At 40.8% G+C, this 26,260-nt stretch overlaps 1 protein-coding gene across 1 annotated transcript; it reads right to left on the bottom strand.

The window, feature by feature from the left end:
• Positions 1-723: 723 nt before the first annotated feature.
• Positions 724-26,260, bottom strand: LOC148013542 (uncharacterized). Its single transcript, XM_087668220.1, has 4 exons — positions 25,738-26,260; positions 3,820-3,901; positions 2,595-2,728; positions 724-2,509 (listed from the first exon to the last, which is right to left on the bottom strand). The coding sequence occupies exons 1-3, from the start codon at positions 26,061-26,063 to the stop codon at positions 2,618-2,620; spliced, it is 519 nt and encodes a 172-aa protein (XP_087524346.1). The 5' UTR covers positions 26,064-26,260; the 3' UTR covers positions 724-2,509; positions 2,595-2,617.

Here is a 26,260-nt window from a genome sequence, read left to right as displayed (position 1 = left end):
ATCGTCCCATTCCATGTCCACGAGCTTTGCACCTTTGGTTTTGATCGGCTTTGCCTACTTCTTTTGCAACATGATATTATAGCACTGTTTTTACCAAACTGCAAAGTTATGTGCGCCTTCAAGCTTCTTGATGTGCATCAGATTACTGTTGTCATTGGTACTAGCCATGATTTTCAGTCTAAATGTGATAAAAAAAAAACAACAAATACAAGCCCAAAACTGTCACCGAAGTGACCAAGGTACAACAAGTACCGATCAGCAATAAATGACTATGCAAAAGCACAAATTTCAAATCTGTAAATAAATTTTCAAAAGCACCAAACCATGTGCTACAGCATTCCACAACTGATTACAGCCATTCCAAGGACATATGCATCATATTTCATGAGAAATCCCAAAATTTCAACTACAATTTCTATTGTACATGTATCCACAGGCATAAAATTTGATACAAACGATCAAAAGCCCCAAAATTTTGTACTCAAAGCATCAAAGACACATCTGCATTTTCTCTATCATGCATAGAACATACCAATTTTGCCAAAATAGATAAGTTTCAAAAAAATTTCCAAATTGTACGAAGTGTTGATGTCCAAATTGCATGGAATTCAACCTGCATGTACAAAAACTGACCAAGTGCTATACAAATTTTGCTCAAACTACAAAAGCTTCAAATTGCACAAGGTCCAATATACATCAATGTCAAGAAATTGGATAAATTTCAACCCAATTTGTATATATACATGAAAAGCCCTAAATGGCAGGGACAATGTCACAAATTCTTGCAATTTTTGAGATACATTTGCTTGTCATACATCAAATTTTCCAAATCTGAGATGAGCCCCAAATTTTTGGGCCAAGATTGCACAAAAATTGGAAGTTATGCATCCACTCATGAACGCTAGTCAGTGGACAAACGGAATTTCAAAAAAGAAATTAATTTCGTCAAAAAATTATGATGGGTCCGTTGACCCACCAAGTGTCGCGTGACACTGACGACGCTTGCCCGCCTGCTCGCGATTGTCGCCCACTCGCCCAGTCCCTCACGCCGCTTGCCGCCCATTCGCTGCACATTAGCTGGTCGCATGTCAGCTGCTGCTCGTCACACTATTTGTCAGTCCTGTTCACTACGATACTGCCGGCTTTCTCCCTACTCGACTGATTATCGCTCGTATCAAACCGTTGCCTACTCGCATAGCCTGTCACACACCTACTGTCGTCGTGGTCCATACTGGACCTTCTGCAGCTCACGTCTTGCTCGAACTCCAAGAGACACGAAGGCCTCAACCACAGCTCTGATACCATTATGTAGTGACGGATTAAGCAAGAAGATCGAGATAGATAGTCGTTACACGCAGTGAGACAGAGAGTGAAATAGAGCAAAGTCGAGAGTGAGCACATTTTTGGGTACAATGATGAGAGAGTATCTTTAGGTTTTTAGATAGATATATATATGTAAGTACAAGTACTAAGGGTGTGTTCACACCCGATTACATTTAAAAGGCAAGAGGCCTTTATTCCCAATAACCTTGTGTTTCAAAAACTTTTCTATTACAAGTTGATCTCCGAGTTTTGAGTCCCTGTCTACTCTACATCTCATCCTAACTTCTCACTATATCTCATATCTCACTAGCTACCAAATTAGAGTGAAGATAGAATCAAATCATTGGTAAAAGTGATATCATATATACTACAAATTTTCATCTATTTTAGCAAATTTTGACGATGCACTTTTGATCTCCCTTAAAGTTATTTCTTGATTTAATCATAATCCTTCATTTCACATGTATATATGCATATGTGCACACACGTACATACATGTGTTGTATTGTGCAAGTGTATACATGCACACAATGTTGGAAAGAGGCATATCCATGCACCCATATAAGGCACTTTAAAGATGTTAAGCTTTTGAGTTGAACCAAACTAGTAAAGCTCCTACCACATTTTCTAATATACTTGTAGACCCCAAAGAGTTCACATTATTTTGACATTGCCTCTCATAGAATTTGGATAGACTTTGATGATAATTGCATAGTAGATTTCTTCCCTATATATTCAAAAAAAGGTACTTAAGATCTTTTGAAGCCTACGCCTTCTTAAGATATTCATTGTTGGTCCTAAATCTTATCCACTATGTTTTTCAAATGCATATTTCTCATATGGATGTGTTACACCACCATTCTGTCAAACATTTTGGACCCCTAGTAACTGTTAGAAGTAGCTAGGTTTGGAAGATCAATTCTTGAATTAAAAGACTAACACAATTTTCAGCATTTAGACTAAGAGACAAATACATTAGAGGGATTCCTCATTATACTTTTTGAGCAACAACTCCCTAAGTTTGAACGATCTATGTAGAAGGACATATCAAAAAGCCCCGATACGTACATTGGTTCTTTGCTTTAAACAATGATGGAACCTTCAATGTAGCCATATTTTTAGGCTCAACAAGAATGGCTTGAGAGTTCATATATAAATACCTGAGAACCCAATCACATGCATACACCTATAAATAACCAAAGCACATTAGTGAAGAAATGAATTACTAAAGCAATTTCCCAAACTGACAAGCAATACAGCCTTCTACTTACCAAACGTGAAAAAGCTCCAAGAACTATGTACGACGAAAGATTGCAGCAATGATGTATGTGAAACCAGAATCAATTGTTGCCAAAAGCACTATCAACATCATGACGACAGCAATGGTGAACAATGCCATTCGTGCCTGCAAGCACATCAAACTCATTTTGTCAAGAGTGCATGATGAAGCTTGGGAGCAAGCACTAAAATTCTCTGGACTGAGCGTGAATGAAGGTGAATTTTGTTGATATGGACAGTATACAGAATGTTTACAAAGGGTTGGCTAAAAGCTCTTGCTTCCAATCGTCTCACATGCAACCAGTGTTCTCACCTCCTGATGGATCGTGACACAAGGAGCTAATATGCTTCTATATAATGAAAACTCAACAAGCAAGGCCATGTTTCCCTGTAGCATTTCACACTCGCAGGTTGTTGAAGTACTGAACCAAGCTCTTATTTCATATTAGCCACTTCCAGCTCAGGAGCCTCAAAATTCCAAAAAGAGAGATCCACCACCAGTGCTCGGTCAGAAGAGTTCAAAATGTGGGGTGCTGAGAGAAGAGCAAATATAATGACTCTTTTCCCAGTATTCTTGGAAAGTATTTCTTAAAAATTCACGTGAAACTACCTCAAAAGTTCCTCTTTCATGCTGCTACTGGTGGAAATAAAACAAAGAGGGGATGCTCACTGCTCAAAATTTCACCCAGGAAAATGAGGTCCATTTCATAGCCTCAGCATCAAACACAACCATTGACCTGTATAGTAATTCGGAATCCAAATACTGTTTGTCATCTTCAATATTTCAGTCACTGTTTCCACCATTGTTTAAGATTTTGGTTAATAGGTTATTACGGAGCATCCCTGCCAATACACATCAAGTCTGTCCATCTGTGGACCTCATCAGCACAAACCTAGAGAGAGGGCTTAATAATTTTCGACCAGCACTGCCAAACTCAACAGTTGACATAACATAGGAGCTGTATAGACATTGACGGATGAATAGTGCTAACCCATAAAGATAGTGACTATTCTTTGCCTTGAGAAGGTCTTTGGAAAGACTCTCAAAGTTTCTTCACCAGCTAGCACACAGTCAAAGTGCACAGCTGTGTTCGGTGCTTAGTAGCAATCCAAACATCCATGTACTTTCCTGACACATCCTTTTGAAATGGTAATGAGAAGGCAACGTTTTCTCTTTGGCAACAAAAGTCAAATGCAGAAAAAAGTTAATCCTTTTACCGCACTCTTAAGGGAAGGAATTTCGATATACTTCAACTCCCCAGGTTGCTCCAGTAAAAATATTACACAATATCGCAAGTCACTGCACCAAGCAATATGTTTTCTTACGCATTAGTATATGTATATTTCAGATTTCAATTTTCAGTGCTAAAATTACACCCTGCATCTGAAATTCATACATTCAAAGGTGCTGCCTAGGACTATATCATTAACAACAGCTACTGTGTCAAGTTTCAACATACTATAATCAGCCAAATTTAGCACTTAAACATGGTTCAGTGTATGAACCAGAAAACCACACAAGAACAGGAAGAAACACAGAGGAGGCAGCAGCAGATTCAGTGCCCAACCATACTGTAAAATAGATGACCATCCTACTATGGTAACAAACTGCAAGTCTTTCCACTAAAGGAGCATAAGAAACCAATAACTGGGTACAATCGTCGACCACCTTGTGTGTCTGTCAAGTAGGCAAGCGAAGGGCAAGTCCAAAAGTAGGAGACTCTTCCATTGAGAAAACCACTTGGAGGTGTCATGAAGGAAAAATACTTTGATATTTTTGTACTTTGGAATCATGCTAATTCCATACCTAGTAATTACCAGCCCTTGCCTATGTAAATGTGCCCTTAACTTCGGAAATGAGGGGTTAGGGTAAAGAAAGCAAGAGGCTAGGATAAGACATCTTTTTGCTCATTCACTAAGTTTTATTGTTCATTTTCTTGATGTTAGCTTCCTTCTTGCTAGATGAAGCATCAGCCTTGGCTGTCATGTATTTTTGAAACTCTCATTAGTACATGGCAAGATGTCTTGGTGCAATAGTTCTCTTGTTATTTCATGTCTGTTCCAGTTTTTAGTAGATTTTTTTTCTTGGTTAAATACTTTATTACATTGGTATTAGAGCACTAGTTAGATCCTTTGTCAGCAGTCTTTTTCATGTACTTGATCCAGTTACATAGACTAGGGAGTGCAAACCGCAGTTAGACTAGTTAGATCCTTTGTCAGCAGTCTTTTTCATGTACTTGATCCAGTTACATAGACTAGGGAGTGCAAACCGCAGTTAGATTTGAGTGGCAAGACTTGGTTTCTTCATAACCGTAGTTATATTTGAAAATCTGCTACAAACAGAGATAAAGATGGAGGTTTTTGACACTACCCTGTGGGAAATGACGGGCTCCAATCAATTTGGTAAATTGTGGCCAAGATTTGGACCAAAATTGGGGCAAGTTTGAAGAGAATGAGGGTTATATGACTTAGTGGAGCTTAAACTGTAATTACTTTTCAAGAACAAGGGTTTCTTCCCTTTCCACTTTGGAGAGGCGATATGGTGGTTTGTTAATAGGCTTGGTGTTGGGCAACAAGTCTATAGGATGATCCAACGATCCCAAGAAGCTTGTGTGTCATGACAATAATGCCTAAGATACACTTCCACGAAGTGATTGACTCTCTCCGTTTGCCCATTGGTTTGGGGGTGATAGGCTGTACTAGGAGTGAGAAAAGTACCCATAGAAAAGAATAGACTTCTCCAAAAGTTGCCCATGAATTTTGTATCTCTATCCGATACTATTCTCATTGGCATACCATGCAGCTTGAAAACACCTTCCATAAATTGCTTAGCTACTTGCCTTGCTGAATATTGTATTTTGGTTGGAATAAAGTGGGCTGATTTAGTCAATCTATCAACAACCACATAGATACTATTACATCCATGACTAGTAGTAGGTAATCCCATTATAAAGTCCATGGAAATGTCCGTTCATTTGCTCGTAGGAATAGGTAAAGGCTGAAGAAGTCCGGCTGGTAATAAGGAAGAATTCTTATTTTGTTGGCACTCTAAACACTTAGATACATGCTCCTGACATCCTTCCATAAACCCTTCCAATAAAAACATTTAAGGACCTTGTCAAAGGTCTTGAAAAGACCCAAATGACCAGCCATTGGTAATGATTACATCTCATGGAGCACTTTCAGCTTGAATTTACTGTTAGGAACCAAGTACACTTTACCCTTAAACCATAAGAGTCCATTATGCACTTTGAAATTTGAAAATTCTTCATCATGTCCTTGCTGTAATTTCTATAAAATCCGGACAGCATGCTTATGCAGCACATATTCTTCTTGGATGTCGTTTATCCAATCCTTATAAATTGTAGACACTGTAGATAAACTGCATGCCCACATTCTAAATAACACATCAGCTACAATATTATCCTTTCCAGCCATGTATGCTATTTCAAAATCATATGACTGCAAGGTAGCTAGCCATCTCTTTTGCTTGGGAGAAAGGTTGGGTTGTGAGAGAAAATACCTCAACACCCTATGATCGCTTTTGACTTTAAAATGTGTTTCATAGAGATAATGATGCCATTTCTTGATCGCATGTAGAATAGCAAGCATCTCTTGCTCGTACACATGCATCTCCCTCTCTTTATCATCGAATTTTCTGCTCTCAAATGCAATGACACCATGCTCCTGAACCAAAACAGCCCCTAAACCTCTAGCACTAGCATCCGCGTAGATAGTAAAAGTCTTGGAAAAATCAGAGCAAACTAATATTGGTGCTGAAACAAGTAATTGCTTCAGCTCATTAAAGCTCTTGTCGGCGATTTCATCCGAAAGGAATGCCTCTTTTTTCAACCGATCGGTAAGAGGAGCTGCAACATGAGCACAATTCTTTATAAACCTACGGTAAAAGGATGATAACCCAAGAAAGCCTCTTAAAGAAGTGACATTAGTTGGAGTAGGCCATTCTTTGACGCATTGCACCTTCTTAGGATCCACTTTGATTCCATCTTCTCCCACTATATGACCCAAGTATTCAACTTCCTTTGTCATGAATGAACACTTTGTTACCTTAGCAAATAATTTGTGCTTCCTCAATATATCGAAGACCTCTTTTACATGCTGTAAATGGTCCTCTTTGTTCTTGCTATAGATCAAAATGTCATCAAAGAACACCAAAACTGTCCCAAATAGCAAAGGCTGAAATATCTTATTTTTAAGAGATTGGAATGTGGTTGGAGCATTGGATAAACCAAAAGGCATAACAATGAATTGATAGAGGCCTCTTTCCGTCCTAAAGACTGTTTTAAACTCATCCCCTTCCTTCATGTGTATTTGATGATACCCCGATCTCAAGTCAATCTTGGAGAACACCTTAATATCCTTCAATTCATCTAGGAGGTCATCTATTCTAGGTATTGGATACCTATTCTTGATTGTGACCTTGTTAAGATCGCGGTAATTGATACACATGCGAAAAGAGCTATCTTTCTTCTTTACAAGAAAGACCGGAGAGGCAAAAGGCGATGGCTTGCCTTGATGAGACCCATTTCTAATAGCTCTTTCGCTTGGCGCTCTACCTCTTCCCTTTCCACTTTGGAGAGGCAATATGGTGGTTTGTTAATAGGCTTGGTGTTGGACAGCAAGTCTATAGGATGGTCCACTTCTCTTTTGAAAGGAAGGAAAGTAGGTGGCTGAAAAATATCATCATAATCCTTCAGCAACTTACAAAGACATATCCATTGGTAGGAGGAGAGGGCTGATCCTCATCAATCTTCGAAACAAGAATAGTGAACATGCATGCCTTTGCATTTATCTCTTTTTTTATCTTCTTGGGACTGATCACCTCCATTTTCTTCTTCTCAACACCATGTAGAGTTACTTGATGTCCACACCATTGAAATTCCATTTCCAGCTTGATAAGATCCATCGTAAATCCGCCCAAAGATTTCAGCCAATTGCAGCCAAGTATAATGTCAATGAGACCCATTTCTAATGCGATCAAACTCACTGATGTAGTGCACAATGGAGATAGAGTAATAGGAACATTTGGGCAGCATTGATTGCTATTTTCAAAGTCTCCATTTGCTACTTGGATTTTGAGAGAAGAAGGCATATCATGTGTACTCAATTTCAGCCCATTGAGTGATTTGGAATTAATGAAGCTATGTGTGCTACCCGTATCAATGAGTATGTGAGCGGTCCTTCCATTGATTTGGCCTTTGAGGCATAGGGTATTGTCCCCTCTTGAACCACTCCATGCATCATTTGATATGGAACATAGCAATGGATGTAAATCAGTCCAAGAATCATCCATATAATGACCGCCGGATCAAAAGGAAAGCCATCCATTGGGTCATAAAACTCATCACGGATACTCTCTTCATTTTCATGCATCTTTTCTTAAGTAGTAGAGCCTTCAAGCTGTGCAAGACCCTCCTCAATAGGTTCAACATCAGAATCATCTTCATAAATCATGCTAATCTTCAAATTCTTAGCCTTGCACTTGGACTTATAGTCGGGTGACCATTTCTCCCCACACTTGAAGCATAGTCCTTTGGCATACATTTCTTTGAGCTTGTCATTAGACACATGCTTGCCTTGGATAGGGGCTAAAATTTTGACATTAATATCAGTCTTTTTTCCATCAAACTTATTTTCAACATTAGATTTGAAATTGATGCCCTGCTTTGGTCCATAAACACTGGGAAAATTTGGTATCTTGCTGTAGGTATTGCTGTGAACATTTATTGACTTCCCGCCATGTTGAAAATCAGTCCTTACATGCCCATAATGGCCTAATGTCTTTGGGGACTATGTAAGCTGAAATAAATGCCCTGTTTTTTGCTGGAAACTCTTGTATTTCTGCCCATAGCGCTCAGCCAATTGAATGGCAACTTGCAAAGATGTAGGCTTCATGGCTCCTACTTCAAATGATAAGGTAGACTCCACACCAAATATATACTTGTTCAATTTGGCACTATCGGAGACTCTATGAACATACATCGAGAGGTTTAAAAACTGATTTGAATACTCTCTAACCAAGAGACCACGTTGCTCAAGGGCGTACCATTTCTTTTCCAAGCGCTCTTTTTCAATGGGAGAGACGAAGACTTCAATCATAGCATTCTTTAGTGCTTCCCAAGATAAGAAGTCATACCCAATTCTTGTCATATATCTCCACCAAGTATGTGCATAGTCTTCTAAATGAAAGGCTGCAAACTTCACTTTGGCATTTTTGGACCTTGGATAAAGGAAAAAGTACATCTCTAATTTGTCAAACCACTCCTCCAACTCCGTGGATGAAGGATTCTCTCCTTTGAAATTTGAGATGACAATTTTCTCTTTATACTCTCTCTCATATTGAGGTGGCTGCCCATTGTGGTGCTGCTGTCCATTATGGTGTTGCTGTCCAAAAGAGCTACCAAATGAGCCTTTCCTAGAAAATTCATTATTGCAAGTTCCTTATGCATATGGGGTTTGCTGTCCATACTGCATACCATAACCTTGTGGCTGGAAATAATGTCCTTGAGGCTGAAAATGAGTGTTGCCCATATTGGAAGGTTGTCCATGATACCCTTGATGTTGTCCATGCATAGGAGTATTAAATGATGGTTGCTGCCCGCTGTTTTGTTAAGGCCAACCATGATTGGATAAGGGGCTTGGTCTATTAGGCTGAACTTAAGTATAAAAATTGTGTTGTTGCTGTCCATAGGAGTTTGGGGCTGAATTCACATGCCCTTGTTCATCCCCACCAATATTTGGTTGAGGATAGAATTGTTTATAAAATGGATTGCAACTGTGGATGTCCTCTTTATGTCTACAGCTTGCTTGAACCCTATCATGTGGATCTTGCCCATGTGGCTAAGAATAGGCCTTTGATTGATGGGGCTGAGACTGACATGAAGTTGGCTGAATAAAATATTTAGCCTTTGACGATTCCCCAATCTCAAATCGTCCTACCACCTTTGGAGTAGAGGGTTTGGGTTGCTCTTCAGCCAAAGGAGGGTTTGGAACATTAAGACCAGCTATAGGCAACATCTTTTCACTAAAGATAGCCACTAACTTGTCAATACCCATCCTCATACCATCAAGGCTTGATTTCATGTATTTAATATCATTTGAGAGTTGTTGTAGACTCTTAGAGTTCATGGAAGCATGAGACATCTCAACTCCTTTCGTTGGTTGATTGACAGGAGAATGAGTGGAGCTTATATCAACCTCTTCATTCTCATAATGCATGCGGTATATAGCTTGGTGCAATAGTTCTCTTGTTATTTCATGTCCGTTCCAGTTTTTAGTTAGATTTCTTTTCTTGGTTGAATGCTTCATTACAGGAGGTGACACTCTAGTTGCAGAAAGATAAATGGTGCTTCAAGTGCAAGAAAAATTGGGTCAGTGTCAGGAGTGTCCTTAGCAGACGCAATCAAGCACAAGTTTGACAAATGGGTCAGTTCATGCTGCACGGAAGTGACAATGACTCAGCATTGGATTCTAGTAGTGACCAAAACAATGGAACACAGTTTGAAATCCACAGTAGTGGCATCGCTATGATTCAGACCACAATCGAAAGTTGCCACAGTCCAAAAGAAGTATTGTGGAGCTTTGGTCCAAGTATGTCTTTCCACAAGAATCCACAAGAGTGGGAGAACAGCAAGGTGCAGATGGCATGTGACTGGAGGTGTTGAAGCGTAGCTCTTCTTTCACAAAGATTGCAAGTTGCATACCTTGGGTGGTAATCAGCTTGCTCACGTGGGTTATGATGTTTGCAAGGACATGGACATGGAATTTACAACTCTTGTGGGTAAACAGGTGGTTGCTGATTCCTCTTCAGAGGGTGTGCTTGTGAGAGTGCGCAAGAAAAGGAAAGGAGTTTGGAGAGGAGAAAAGCAGATGAAACAAAACAGGATCAGAAGGAAAATGTTGATCTGAACACTGATAAAAGACTATACACAATCAGCCCCTACACGTGTGGATGCCACCTTAAAGAGGGTGCTGGACTGATGATCAGCCAAAAGGAGAATCTGACTGACGAAGATAAGAGAGAACAATGGAAGGTTGAATGTGCACAATGGAGGCATTTGAGTGGCTGCCTATATATAGGTGTGTTGGCATTAAACAAGCTGCCCTGATGCTACCAATAGCTAGCAGCTACTCAAAACTGGCCACCCATGTGGAAGAGATGCTGCCCAAGCTGCCACATGCCTAAAATGTGCAATGCACTCCATAAAGTGAATTGTATCTGTGAGCATTTCTGAACAGGCTGAGAGAAGCAATGCATACAATGATCAAGGTCCAGAAACCCTTATCTCCACCTGATGTGCATGTAATGGACTAATCTAACACAAGATAATCTGGCAGACTGTCAATGACAATGTCCTTGCTCACTCAAACCAAGGCTCACGAGTAGGAGATGTACATAGTATTAGACATGGAACAACATGTCTACTAACACCCCCTCTCAAATCTTGGGTGAAGCCCAAGGTGAGAGGAACAAAAAATCCAATGGAGGGTCGGAACATGCGAATGCCAATGAAGTAGCCAAGTAGAATGACTCCCTCTCAAATCTTGGGTGAAGCCAAAAATCCAATGGAGGGTCGGAACATATGAATGCCAATCAAGTAGCCAAGTAGAATGGCCCCCTCTCTAGATGAGCACCCTGGAAAAACCATTTGAGAAGGTTGCCACTTGTCAAAAATGCCCATGCAAGACTGAAAAACGTCTTTAGAGGTTGGAGGGAGGCATTTTTAGTGTATTTAGCTTGCAAGAGAGAAAGAGGAGATGCTGCTGGTCTGATTTGCAACCATTGGAGGATCTTCTGAGGCAGCCAGGGGCTGGAGAAGATCAATCAACAGTAGGTGACAGCATCTACAAGCTGTTAAGACAGAGCAGAAGCAGTAAATGACTGATTTTCTTCAATTCTTTGCATCTACAAGCTATTATGGTAGGGCAACAATTGCATTTGGCTGATTTTCAATCATTCTTCGCAACAAAACTCTCAATTTTCTCTCTCTACAACTTTCTCTCTCTCATCTCCTAGCCATTTCACAGTCTTACTCCGAAGATCTCAGTATTTGGACCCTTGGAGGTTGAGAAATTGCAAATTTCTCTACTGTAAATCCTAATTTGCAGCAGAAATTAGGATTTAGCAACAGCCTCAGGAAGCGTGCCAAAAATTGAAAGCTCCAAGACTTGGATTTTTCAAGGCTGAAGGTAAATTTCAACTAAATTTAAGTGGAGGACTGCAGGGACCAGTTAGACACGGAGATCGAGACAGATTGTCATTACACACAGTGAGAGACAGAGAGAGTGAGAGAGAGCAGAGTTGAGAGTGAGTACGTTTGTAGGAACAATGACGAGTCAGAACCTTTAGGATTTTAGATAGATATATATGTGTAAGTACAAGTACTAAGGGTGTGTTCACACCCGAGCACATTTAAGAGGCACGAGGCCTGTATTCCCAATAACCTCCCACCTAAAGGCAATGTGCCTTAAGAGGAGAAAAGAATCAGCTAAGTCTAGGTATGTACAAAGCTGAAATACATATATCTATCCAACTCCCATCATCTGTCGGCAATGAGTAAACCGCTCTGCTGAAAGACCCTTCGTGAGAAGGTCTACAGGGTTATCATCTCTATGTACTTTGACAAGCTCAATGCTCTTGTTGTCAAGTACATCTCTAATAAAGTGATACTTCCCCTGTATGTGCTTTGTCTTTGCATGAAAGACAGGATTCTGTGCTAGCATGATAGCACTCTGACTATCACAATGGAAAACAGGTAACTTTGAGATGCCAAGCTCTCCCACCAGATGTGAAAGCCATAAAGCCGCCTTGCATGCCTTAGTGGCAGCCACATACTCTGCCTCTGTAGTAGACAATGTAACACACTTTTGTAGCCTGGAGATCCAAGACACTGCTCCTCCTGTAAAAGTAAACACATACCGAGAAGTGGACTTTCTGCAGTCCGCATGACTAGCATAGTCTGAACCCGTAAAACTAACAACAGATGCCTTCTGCTTTCCAAAGCAAATGCAAAACTCCTTTGTGCCTTTGAGGTATCTCATAATACCTTTCACTGCATCCCAATGCTTCTTGCCAGGGGTTGCCATGTATCTGCTAACCACTCCCACTGCAAAGGCAATGTCAAGACGTGTAGCAACCATAGCATACATCAAACTACCAACAGCTAAAGCATATGGTATCTTGGCCATTTCAGCCTTCTCATCATTAGATGTAGGATTGTCCTCTACACTAAGTTTCACATATGGAGGCAATGGAACCCCAACTGTTTTCCCCCCCTCCATATTGAAACACTGCAAAACTTTGGAGATATACTCCTACTGAGATAGATAGAGTAGGTCTGTCGACCTATCTCTGAGTATTCGCATGCCAAGAATGTGATTTGCATCACCAAGATCCTTCATGTCAAAGCTGCTAGGAAGACTTTGCTTCAATGAATCCACGGCATGAGTATCCCTGCCAGCAATTAGCATGTCATCAACATACAAAACCAAGATAATCAAGCTGCCATCTACTGCCTTTTTGGTGTACAAGCAGTGATCCACTTAACTTCTATGAAAGCCTTGGGATTGCATGAATGTATCAAACTTATGATACCATTCTCTTGGTGCTTGTTTCAACCCATACAAACTCCTTTTGAGTTTACATGCTATTTTTTCTTTCCCTTGTTCAACAAACCCTTCAAGCTGTTGCATATAGATGTCTTCATGCAGATCACCATATAAAAACGCAATCTTTACATCCATCTGTATGAGTTCCATATCCTCAACTGCAACCAAGCCCAAATTGGTTCTCAATGTAGTCATCTTGACTACAGGAGAGAAAATCTCATCAAAGTCAATTCCATGCTCCTGCTTATACCCCTTTGCAACCAATCTTGCTTTGTACTTTGGGGAGCAACCAGAAGTGGCCTTCATCTTGTAAATCCATTTGCATGGAAGGGTTTTCTACCCTTAAGGCAATTGCACCAAGTCCCAAGTGCCATTTTTTTCAAGAGATTACATCTCTGACAGCATGGCTTTATACCATTTCTTGCTGTCCTATCTGTCCATTGCTTCCTTGAAGCAAGTCAGTTCACCGCAGTCTGTCAACATGACCTAATCAGCCACATTAATTGCACCAGGAACACCTGTCAAGTTGTCTAGTAGCCCTGGACGAACTCCTAACCCGATGGTCATTGTTTGTTGGCTGTTCTTGCAAATTTCCATTTTCAACATTCTATCCTGGCATTTCAGCCTGCAAATCAACATTAACAACTTGTTGTCCTGGATGTTCCAGCACGTGTAATGGCTCATTTTCATGGGCAATAGCTGGCTGATCATTTCCTACATTTACGGGTTCATTATAGCAAGTATTTGTTGTTGTATAGCAGGCACATTTTGTTGTCCAAAAGATATTTCTTCCCGAAATACAGCCCTACGGACCTTCTCAATCTTTTCGGGCTATTTGTGCATGCGATCTTCCCGGAAGATAACGTCATTGTTGTGTACTACTTTTCTTTTCTCGGGATCCCACAATCTATACCCCATTTCACCCTCATCACCATATCCTAGGAAAATGCATTTACAGGACTTTGGCTCAAGTTTATTGTGTTTTTCTTAACGAATGTGCACAAAAGTCTCACAGCCAAACACTTTCGAATGAGCATATGAAGGTGGCTTGCCTGACCACGCTTCTTGGGGAACTTTCCCTCCTCCCCCCCAAACACCTGTTTGGTGACCGATTAATCAAGTGAACAGCTACATAACAGCCTCTGCCTAAAAACCATGGGGTAATGCAGCATGAGACAGCATCGTACAAACCTTATCTTGTATGGTCCGATTCATACGCTCTGCAACTCCATTTCGGGGCAGATTATGAGAGGCAGTGAGCTCCCTCTTTATCCCTTTGTTGTCACAAAATGCCTGACAGGACTTGGACACACATTCCCCAACATTATCAAAGCGAAGTCACTTAAGTGTCTTATCTGTCTGATTTTCAGCCAATGTCAAGAATTTTTAAAACTTATCAAGCACTTCATCCTTGCTACGAATGGAGTAAACCCATACCTTCTGTGTAGCATCATCAACAAAGGTGACAAAACATTTCTTTCCCCTAAAGATAATCCTGACATTTGACATACATCCGAATGTACTAACTCTAGAGAAGATTTCAAAGAAAGTAACTTTTTATGAGACGTTTATGCATGTTTGCCATAAATACAATGATCACAATGCTCAAAATCAGCATAACGAAGACAAGGCAAGTAACCCAAACGAGAAAGCACTTTCATTCATATTTGACTCATGTGTCCCAACCCGCCATGCCATAAAGAAACACTTGGCTGCTCGGTCACGGGAACAACATGGTCATGCACACTAGATACATAAAGTGGATACAAAGTATCACTCTTGCAACCTCTGGTAATAACCCTAAATCCCTTACAGATCTTCAATTTTCCATCACCAAAGGTGGTATGAAAACCATCATCATCTAGCTACCCTGTGCTAATCATGCTCTTCTTGAGCTGAGGTACATGCCGTACATACTAAAGTGTAAAGACAGAGAGCCATACTGAAACTATAACTGCACACTGCCAATACCTGCAATCTCACATGCATAGTTGTCCCCAAGATGAACAACACCATGTCGACCCCCTGTATAGTCAGAGAACCGCTCACGATGAGGGGTGACATGAAAGGAAGCACCTGAATCGAGAATCCGGGTATGCATGTCATCATCTGTATCTGCAAGTAAAGCATGTGCACCAAAGTGTAAAGAGACAAAGAGTACGTCACTCCCACTATCACTATCATGAGTGACTACATTCACCTCCTCAATTTTTACACTGCTCTTCTTAGGCTGACTGTCCTTTTTCTCTTCCTTGCTATCGTTTGTCTTCTTGTGCTTTCCTTTCTCTTTCTTCCATTTGTAGCAGTCACGTTTAAAGTGACCCTTCTTGCCACAATGATGGCATTCAACATCTTTGCCACGTGATTTATTACGTCCCTTGCTATCAAATTTGCCTTTCTGTTGTGATTTGCCCCTAGTATACAAAGCACTAGAAGACTTACTGGATGCATTATTCTACCGATTCATTTCTTCCATGAGTAGAGCACTCTCTACATCAGAATACAAAAAAATCGCATTCGAATTGCACATAGCAGTCCTAAATGTATCCCAACTCTCTGGGAGAGTGCAAAGCAGGAACGTAGCCTTAAATTCTTCATCAACCAAGAACTTCAAGACAACCAGCTGGCTGAAAATAGAGTTAAACTCACTTAGGTGAGTAGACATTGTTGTACCCTCTTTCATACACAAATCCATAAGCTTTTTCAGCCAATACACTTTGCTTGCAACACTTTTCTGTGCATACAGTTCTTACAATCGAGTCCATATAGCATATGCAGAATCCAAACCTTCAATGTTAAACAGCAAGGCATCAAAAATCGATAGCGCGATGGTTGAGCATGCAAGCTCATTTAACTCATCCGAATCGTCTAGTTCCATGACCGTGGGCTTTGCCCCTTTGGTTTTGATCGGCTTTGTCTGCTTCTTTTGCAACAGGATATTGTTGCACTGTTTTTGCCAAACTGCAAAGTTATGTGCTCCTTCGAGCTTCTTTATGTGCATTAGATTACGGCTGTCATTGCTCCCAACCATGATTCTCAGCCCAAATGTGACCAAAAAACAGCAAATGCAGGTCCAAACTGTCACCCAAGTGACCAAAGTACAAACCAGTACCAACCAGCAATAAATAACCACGTAGAAGAACAGATTTCAGATCTGTAATTAAATTTTCAGAAGCACCAAACCATGTGCTACAGAATTCCACAACGGATTACAGCTGATCCAAGGGCATATGCATCACATTACATGAGAAATCCCAAATTTTAGCTACAATTTCTGTTGTACATGTATGTACCCACAGGCATAAAATTTGACTCGAACGGTCAAAAGCCCCAAAATTTTTGTGCTCAAAGCATCAACCACACATCTGCATTTTCTCTATCATGCATAGAACAGGCCAATTTTGCCAAAATAGAGCAATTTCAGCAAAACCCCCAAATTTTACCAAGTGTTGATGTCCAAATTGCGTGGAGTTCAAAGTGCATATACATAAAATTACCAAATGCTGCACAAATTTTGCCCAAACTGCAAAAGCCCCAAATTGCATAGGGTCCAATGTGCATCCATGTTGAGAAATTGGGTAAATTTTAACCCAATTTGTGCATTTACACAAAAAGCCCCAAATGTTGGAGGCAAGATTTCACAAATTCCTGCAATTTCTGAGACAAATTTGCTTGTCCTGCATCACATTCCCCAATCTGGGAAAAGCCCCAAATTTTCTTGCCAAGATTGCACAGATTTCAGTGAAATTGACTCGTCCAAGAAAAATCTCACTTGCATTTGAGAATCCCCAAAAATTTTTCTAAGTCCTATGTTTGCAATTTCTAGTCCAGAGAACATTGCAATGTGTATTATCGGGCACAAATTTGGAAAAACCCCCAAATTTCAAGACACAGATTTGCCTTCTGTGCTTGCAGGTGTGAACACCCGGTAACGGGAAGAGGAATTTAAAAATTTTTGAAGGGAGAAAAATGTTGGATGACGGGTCCGTTGACCAAATGCTGCACAAATTTTGCCCAAACTACAAAAGCCCCAAATCGCACGGGGTCCAATGTGCATCAATGTCGAGAAATTGAGTAAATTACAGCCCAATTTGCGCATGTACATTAAAAGCCCCAAATCTCGGGGACAAAATGTCACAAATTCTTGCAATTTCTGAGACAGATATCACCGTTGCATCTTGCTCACACCAAATCTAGACAAATCCCCAAATTTTCCAAGTCCTGCGTGCACCAATTTCAGTGAAATTGAAAGAATTTCACTAAAATGTGAAGAGCCCCAAAATTCCTGGGCAAATGTGCACCGACTTTGCAATTTCTGAGTCAGATTGTCCAATTTTGTGTTGAGATCCCCAAATTCGGGAAAAGCCCCAAATTTCTGGGCCAATTTCGCATAGATCTGAGATTTTATGCTTGCGTGCACGAAACCCTGTCAGTGGGTAAAAGAAATTTCAAAAAAAGATTGAATTTTTCAGAAAATTCCGACAGGTCCGTTGACCCGCCAGGCATCGCGTGACTGACGGCCCATTGCAGTCGCCATCAGCAGAAGTTGTCCAGCCCTGCATGTCGCCCGCTGGTAGTCTGCGCAGCAATAAAGTTGCTGTCACCAGGCTGTAGCGCTGGACACGAGTCCAGTTGTCTGCAACTACTGCCCGTAACACCTGCTGCTGCCCTCTGGTCACGCTGGACCAGTCGCCTGGTCCTGCCCGTGTCACTGGTCACCTGCAACTGTTTCCTCTCTCCTGTCTGGCGACGGACACACACTCAACTGCTGTATGTGAGCTGCTGTACGTGAGCTGCCTTTGACCTTGGGGAGCATGCACTGTGCGCTCTGATACCAGTTTATAGGGACTGGTTAGGCACGGAGATCAAGACAGACTGTTGTTACGTGCAGTGAGAGACAAAGAGAGTGAGAGAGAGCAGAGTAGAGAGTGAGCACGTTTGTAGGTACAATGACGAGTCAGTTCCTTTAAATTTTTAGATAGATATAACATGTAAGTACAAGTGCTAAGGGTGTGTTCACACCCGAGCACATTTAAAAGACACGAGGCCTTTATTCCCAACAAGGACTAGCCAAACATTGAATATGGGGCATTTCCATCGTCTATGAAGTGGGTGAAGGCCAATTAGGTGCCCGAATCAAGGGGCAAAATAGATTGAAGACTTGCTAGTCACTTTGGACAGCAAGGGGAGTTTTGATTGCGAAGGGGATCGAGAGAATCCCATTCTAAGTCAACTTCTTCTTCAATAAAGCTAAAGAAATACCGAAAGGGACGCCAATTTTGGGGCCAATCGGGTGTGCATTGTCCAAGATTAGTAGGTAAATTTGTATTTTCAGATTTGCATAAATTGTTTGCTACTATAATTAAGTTGTAATCAGGGATTTACCACCCATCCACCAAAGGAAAGTTGGTTACAGACACCTCAAGCGAATGTTGTACCTAAGGAATCCTTGCAATGGGATGAAACTCCATTAGAGAAAAGGAAGCTTTTTATGGCTTGGGGTAAGATTGCTAATCAACCTATTCTCATTCATTTTTGATATAGGGGCTACATATCATTATATTCATCCTATGATTGTTGAAGCTCTACATCTACCAAAGGAGAGATTTGGAATACCAAAAGAGTCCATCTCAGATATGAACAAGGAGCAAATGAGTTTCTTACAGTATGAAGATTGTTTTACAAACACTTTTTCTTATAAGTTACCACCAAAGAGGCTGGAAGATCATCACATTGATCTCATTCATGGAAGCTCACCTCCAAATAAGCTACCCTATCATGCGAGAGGTGAGTCCAACACAACAAGAGAAAATTATGAAGCAAGTGAATGAGCTCTTGAAGAAGGGTCTAATAAGATCCAGTTCCTCACCTTTTTGCTCTCCAGTTCTCTTAGTGCAAAAGAAATATAGATCTTGGCGCATGTGTGTGGACTAGATGGCCCTCAACAAAATTACGATTTGGAATAGATTTCCCGTTCCAAGAATTGATGATATCTTGGATAGATTGGATAATCCAAAATATTCAGCCGGATCAACTTGAAGAGCGACCACCATCATATAAGAATAACTTCTCAAGATATTCATAAAATAGCATTCATGACAATTTTTGGTTTGTATGAGTTTCTTGTGCTACCATTTTGTCTCACCAAAACTCTTGCAACCTTTAATAAAATTATGAAAACAATCTTTAAAGCACACTAGAAGTTTACAAGTACTTTCTTTGATGATATTTTGGTTCATTCGAAATATGAAGAAGAGCATAAGGAACACTTGAAAATAGTATTTCAAGAACTCCGTAAACACAAACTTTATGTGAAAAGCAAGAGAGTGAATTTTTTGTAGAAGAGATTGACTACTTGGGCTATATTATATCCAAAGATAGGATTCAGATGGATCCAAAAGAGATCAAGGATATTATAGAATGGCTAGAATAATTGACCAATGTCCATGAAGTTTGAAGTTTCTTAGGATTATGCTCTCATTATAGGAGATCCATGACATGGTTTGCAGTGGTTGTTGGACCATTGTATGATCTGACTAAGAAACCAATAGTATTTTGGTGGACCAAACTAGAGAAGGAAGCTTTTGAAGCTCTAAAGTTCTCTATCAACAAAGAACCTATTTTCATTATATCTAATTTGTCAAATCCTTTCTTTGTGGAATGTGAGTGCAGTCTTAAACCAGGAAGGGCATGCAATTGCTTATGGAAGCAGAAGGTTGCAAAATACAGAAAAGAATGCTACTACTTATAAAAAGGAGTCAATGGCTATCATTCAAGCTTTAAAATATTAGACACACTATCTTTTAGGTGGAGAATTTCTTATCAAGACGGACCATGATAGTTTGAGACATTTTCTCAACCAACCAAAGATTTCTAAGAAGCATATTCGATGGGTCAATCATGAAGAAAAATGTGGAGTAGTTGCTAAGGTTTACACTAAGGAAATACAGAGTGTATAACAACGATAAAAAAAACAACGATATAGATACCAACATGCAAAACTCAAAGCCTAAAAGCAAAGGTGAACACTCAAACACAAAAATAAAACACAAACAGAAGGAGAGAGAAAGAGAACTCTGAAGTCACTGAATATTGTCAATGAATGGAAGAGTGTCGAAGAGTGACGTCCACTGGAGATAAATTTCAAGTATTGTGACCACCAGTCGGAGTATCGAAGTGAGAGAGCTGAATATGATGACTAAATGGGAGCAGCTTATTGATTTATAGATGTGGATAGATCCTCCCAAATTAGGGTTTCACAAAAACTCTCTCAAACTGCACCTTGTTTTAGGGTTTTTCATTAAATAAGCATATTTTGGGGCTGTTTAAGAGGTAATCACCCCCTCCTAGGCCCAAAACAGGGCTAGAAAAGAAGGCCGACCCAATGTTGCCCAACGTTACTTAATCCACTACAAACCATCTCTCAAATTACTTTCTTTTATTTTAAACAAAAAAACAAGAAGAAAAAAAAAATTCATTGTGGTTCCATCTGCCTTTGTAGAACTTGGTAGGCCCCTGGGTAGTTGACGAGCACCCTTTGTTTGATGCCCTGTCCTCTATGGGGTGACTACTTGGACTCCCATGGTAAAATAACCATCGCCTCTAATTGAATATCACATATAAAAATATTAGAAATCTCTTGGAAATTTCTACACAAAGATGACACTTCATCCCAAGGAACCTATGGGCCCGACACATAAGCCTAAGAACGAAGAGGTCTAAAGGATGCTAGCATAGGGATATGATCCACATCGCATTCTTCCATCAACAGGTCTTTGCCGATGAAACTCTTAATGAGATGGGGAAGTTGTCCTAGATGGAGGTGTAGGGGGAGACCTTGGAATAGATGTCAAGAGTGCTATGGGAGAGGAGCCAATAGACCAATCAGCTGATCCTTCAAGGGTAGTGAAAGATATAGACTATTCGGATTGTCCGTGTACCACATGTCCAGCAACAACAGTGCCAAAAGGAGTAGATATAGCAACAGCACGAGGCATAGCCCTGGTGGACTATAGAGTAGGAGTGAAGGCAATCGCAATGATCTAATGTGGCTTCTTAGGTGGGAGAACCTAGGCCTTGGTATGGCACTCCTCGTCCACATGGCCCAATCTTTGGCAATGTATGCAAAACCTATTCTTTTTAGGGAGTTACTACCAATTGGGTTTGGTTTCTTTGGTTCCGTCTGAGGAAGGGATGTCATCCATGTTTTGATTTGCCTTCACATCTTGAGAGCGTTTACCACCTCTAGTTTTTCCTTGCAAAGAAGAAGCAACCAAAGCCCTCTCTACATAAGATGTGGAGAGGACTTCTTGTGGACTTGATGATCATGTAATCTCGCATAGCACAAACACTAACATTTGAACTCATAGAAGATTGGCAATCAGGGTCGCATAATGAAGTGGAAATACTTTTTAAAAAGCTTGTTTAAAAATAATATAACCTAATCTTCATCTAGCTTCGGTGAGCCAATAGTGGTAAGCTAGGCGAGTAACTGCCTATATTCAGCCAACTTGACTTTCAAATCATCCCCTTCCTTAATGGAAAACTCCTGAACCTCAAAGTCGAGACTGATACGTCCAATGTGATCTCGTGCTGCATAGCGATCAATGAGATGACTCCAACGCTCAAATGTAAGGGAAAAATGTTATAACTGAGAGTGGAACTTAGAAAGCAACTCCTACATTAGCTCAACATTGGCTATGGCATTGTGAGCTCTCCATTGACAGATGCGATTAGGGTGACCTAGTCGAGGGTCCGGCATTGGGTCTAGACCAACAACTAGGTCCCAAAGACCCTGAGATTCAAACACTTATTGCATAAAGTTTGACCAAGAGGTGAAATTTGACCCATAAAGACAAGTCTTATACGTGAAGACATTCTTGGCCATAGTAACAAGAGTGGTAGGGCTATAGAATGGTTAGGTGGGTAGGGTGGGTAAGGTGGGTAGGGTGGGTAGGGTGGGGGAGTGGAGTACACTTAGAAATTAATCCTAGACTACCCACCATGCATGCGTGGAGTGTGCATAGTGGATCCAAAAGTGGGAATGGACTGACTAGACATGGGCATGTTGACCACATGAGTAGCTCACAGACTTTGGAGGCGGGATAGGAACACGTGTGGCAAAGGATAGAAATCCCTAGGTGGGAGTGACCCATGGGGTGTGTGACGATGCACCATAACCAAAGGATGGAAATCCCAACATCAAAGAGGTCGATGGAAGTGAGTGTCTGGGGGTAGTAAGAAGGATACCTATCACAACCATCCCATGGTAAAAGAATGTGCTTACTTGTGGGTATGACGAAGACACAATGTTAAAGGGTGGCATTCCCTAACGATGTACCAGGGTGTAAAGTGGCACTCACATGAGAATAGGTGACATGGGTTGTAGAGAAATAGAAGGAACTAGAAGCTAAGATAAAAGACCCAACTCCTAGTGTATTGAATGCAGAAGGGAAGTGCAATCCTAAATTATTGAATGTAAGAGAAAGAGATTCTAGAAATGAGGGTGAAACAGGAGGGAAGTGTGAAAGAAAAGTACTAACTCCATGCTCAGAAGCAACAAAAGATATAGTCCAGATATACTTGTAGATGGATATCCATGTCTACAACCTCCTCAATTAAATTGACATACTAAAAATTATCAAGATCCTACATACGAAAGGGGAAACGGAGGAGGGTTCTGATTCATATGACTTGAAGGGATTATAAAACCAGACACTCAGCTTGGCTGAGAGGAAGAAAGTGGTTCTCCAATCATCCCAAATGCCATATGTCCTCCGTGATCAGAGAGGTGACCAACGTCACCAACCAATCCAAATGTAGTAGAAAAGCTCGTAGGAGGGATGTAATGGGGACCATACTTGATGTGAATGAACTCTTCAAACTCCTCATCTATCATGAAGCTTGAAAAAGGAGAACAAAGTGAAGGCAAAGGTGAAGTGTTGTCTTCCTCACCAAGTCTATAATGCCTCCTCAAGGCCTCCAATGATGAACAAGCCTGATAAGACATAGTAGGATCTCAAGAAGGAGTTGTCTAAGACATTGTAAAAACCGCCTTGAGAGGCTTGTATACATGAGTGACTTTCATGAGCTCCAGCTAGTTTGTCGAGCATGAGCACTCCATTGTAATCAGTTTTTTTTTAGTAATATAATCAACCACATTTTACTTGCCAAAAAAAAAATGGCTCTGCTATATAATCTGTTTCACAAATAATGACAATTTTAAAATCAAAGAACATCTGTGTGTTTGTGTGTGTGTGTGTGTGTGTGTGTGTGTGTGTGTGTGTGTGTGAACACGTCAAATTAATTATGAACGATGAGTCGTTATGCATATGACAAGTCTTATTCTCTCTCTCACATTAACAATTATTCTCTCTCTCAATATTCGCAATGACAATGACTCATCATATTACTGAGTACTCCAAATTACTTTCTCTCACAAATTATTCAGCTTTTCACAAGCTAGATTAGATTACCTTAATGCTCTCTCTCTCTCTCTCTCTCTCTCTCTCTCTCTCTCTCTCTCATATATTGGTAAAACAGAATATTTTGAAACGGAAAATACAAAATCAGACATTTACCTTAAATCCTAAATTTATGTGCGTGAAGCATCTGTCCAACTCACCTCAAGCCTCAAGCTTTTCAATTCCAATTTCAAGCCACTCCAATTCAGCAGTCAGCTTAAGCCTCAAGTATACTGCTCCACATCTTGCATTTCAAGCTGAAGCCTCAAGCACGCTTAGTCACCCTCAACTTCAGCCTTAAGCACACTTCCAAATCAACTTCAGGCTCAAGCATATTTCAATTCACCTTAGGCCACAAACATTCTAACATTTCCCTTCACACATACACTGCATTCTCTCTCTCTCTCTCTCTCTCTCTCTCTCTCTCTCTCTCTCTCTCTCTGTGTGTGCTCCACAGGGCACAGCTTTCGTCTTATGCAAGATGTGGGTAGAGGCAATTGAATATGTGGGGCCAAAAAATGTAATTAAGTTTGTCTCGGATGGGGAGGCAACAAGTAGGGCTGCAAGTGCTTTATTGGAGCAACAAAATCCCCACATAACATGGAGTCCATGTATGGCCCATTGTCTTAATAATATATTGAATTAAGACATCAGAGCACTAGCATGGATCAAGAGCAAAAGGAGTTGTTAAAGTACTCGGAGACTAGGTCTACTTACAATTTTCTTATGCTTCATTGCCTATACAATATGAGGGCAGCTCTGAAGCAAATGGTTGCCGCTCCATCTTGGGCAAGTTGGCCTACTTCAAGAACAACATTGGTCAGTTGCGCTACACAACTATGACCCAATATGCATATTGGGAAGAAGCAAAGCAATTGCTTCTTCTATGCTTGCCTATAGTTAATCTTCTGTGGAAAGTGGATAGCAATGTGCCATACATTGGTAAGGTGTATGACGCAATGGATCATCTCATTGAGAACATCCATGCTCTTGACCTTCCTCCATCCCAGAAATAAGAAATTGAGGAGCTTGCAATGGAACCAAGACTACTTCGCACTTCATTGTGCTGCTCATATGCTTGATCCACAGCTCAGCATAACTTATTTATATAAAGTTTTGATTATCAATACAACTTTTCTTAATACAATGTTTCACTGGAATGCTGTAGATTCCATGTAGATGGAGTTACATGGTGGGAGGACAGCAGCTTTCGCAACACTCCCTGCTCATGGGACTGTCACATTTGGCTGTCTTTCACTGCCCCTGCCTGGATCACCTCATTCATAATTTAGTATCAAGTTTGGCAGTTTGCCACATTCAAGATCTGTCAAAGTACAACACACTTGTTCAGCAACCCTCAAGCCTGCTTCCTTGAGTAACAATGGCTATGCATAGCTCTCCACTCGAGCATTCCTTGTATAAAATAACTCCATATACTCAGTTTGTTCATTCAGTCTCATTCTATTCACTCTCCTTTCATTTCTGAGTCCATTTGGTAATTACATGGTTGTTCATACAATTGCATTATTTTGCAAACCTGTGCATTCTCCCAATCGCTTGTCCAAGTCTTTCACTTTTGGGTGAGGTGCTTTTTTGGTCACAAGCAGGAAAATGCACTAGTGCATCAAAACAATTTATTGAACTACTAACAACTACTAAAGTGACGTTCGTACTCTATATGATACGAAAAGTTTAAAACACCGATGCTTTATACAATGTGAAAAGTTGACATATCTAAAATACTGATCCAGACCTGGGATGACTGTGTGACTTTATGATAATCTTGGCCACCAAAACCTGTCTACATGCATTAATACACTACAGTAAACAATTCTAGTGAAGATTATTGATTTGAAATTCCGCCTCTACAAGGGCTTAAGCTACAATGTGCCGTACGACAAAGACCATACGTCCATTCATCCCCTATCTTCAATTTAACGTATTGTGATGTCTCCCAGCTGGATAATAGTAGATGCTCCAGTAGGTGTTGAACGTTGGAGCAATTAAGAAATGCAAGTGATGATGCGAACCAAACAACACGTACAGGTAGATGTTTTTGAAAATCTCGAAGAGAATGGTGCCAGGAGAGTCGTCGTGGTCCGACTCATAATGAGGTTGTCGGGAATCGGATGCCAACACAGCGATCGAGCGGAGCGGACTGCTGAAGCCTGCTGCTAGAGATGTAGTTCGATTGGTCGTGAACGACCGCTGCGTGAAACGAGGAGCCCGTCTGATTGATTTGCTTGCTGTGGAGATTGCAGGGACCATGCGGTGGTAGGCTCTAACGCTGCTTTGCAAGTGCGCCTCGTGAGAGACGATGATGGCCTTTGCATGCCCAACTCCTCCCATGTCATGTAGTTCCATTGTCATTGCCTGGAGAGACTACACTAAACCCTCGGCGGTCCGTTTGAGAGCTGTGGTATCTGCGATTTCACCTTTGCCGTGAGTGATTCAGACTAGCTAGTCCGGACGGACTTGACTGTCCCCAACGTAGGTCGGCGTGCTCGGCTCACCTCAAGACTATAATGTACATCACAGAGGTATTGAATGAAGGGGGAGAGTTCGGA

This window comes from Lygodium microphyllum, chromosome 26 (assembly GCF_053477565.2).
Source record: "Lygodium microphyllum isolate KBCC chromosome 26, Lygodium_microphyllum_v1.1.10, whole genome shotgun sequence".
Classification (NCBI taxonomy): Eukaryota; Viridiplantae; Streptophyta; class Polypodiopsida; order Schizaeales; family Lygodiaceae; genus Lygodium; species Lygodium microphyllum.
The sequence above is the reverse complement of the archived record's forward strand: the minus strand, read 5'-3'. Positions and strand labels throughout refer to the sequence as shown.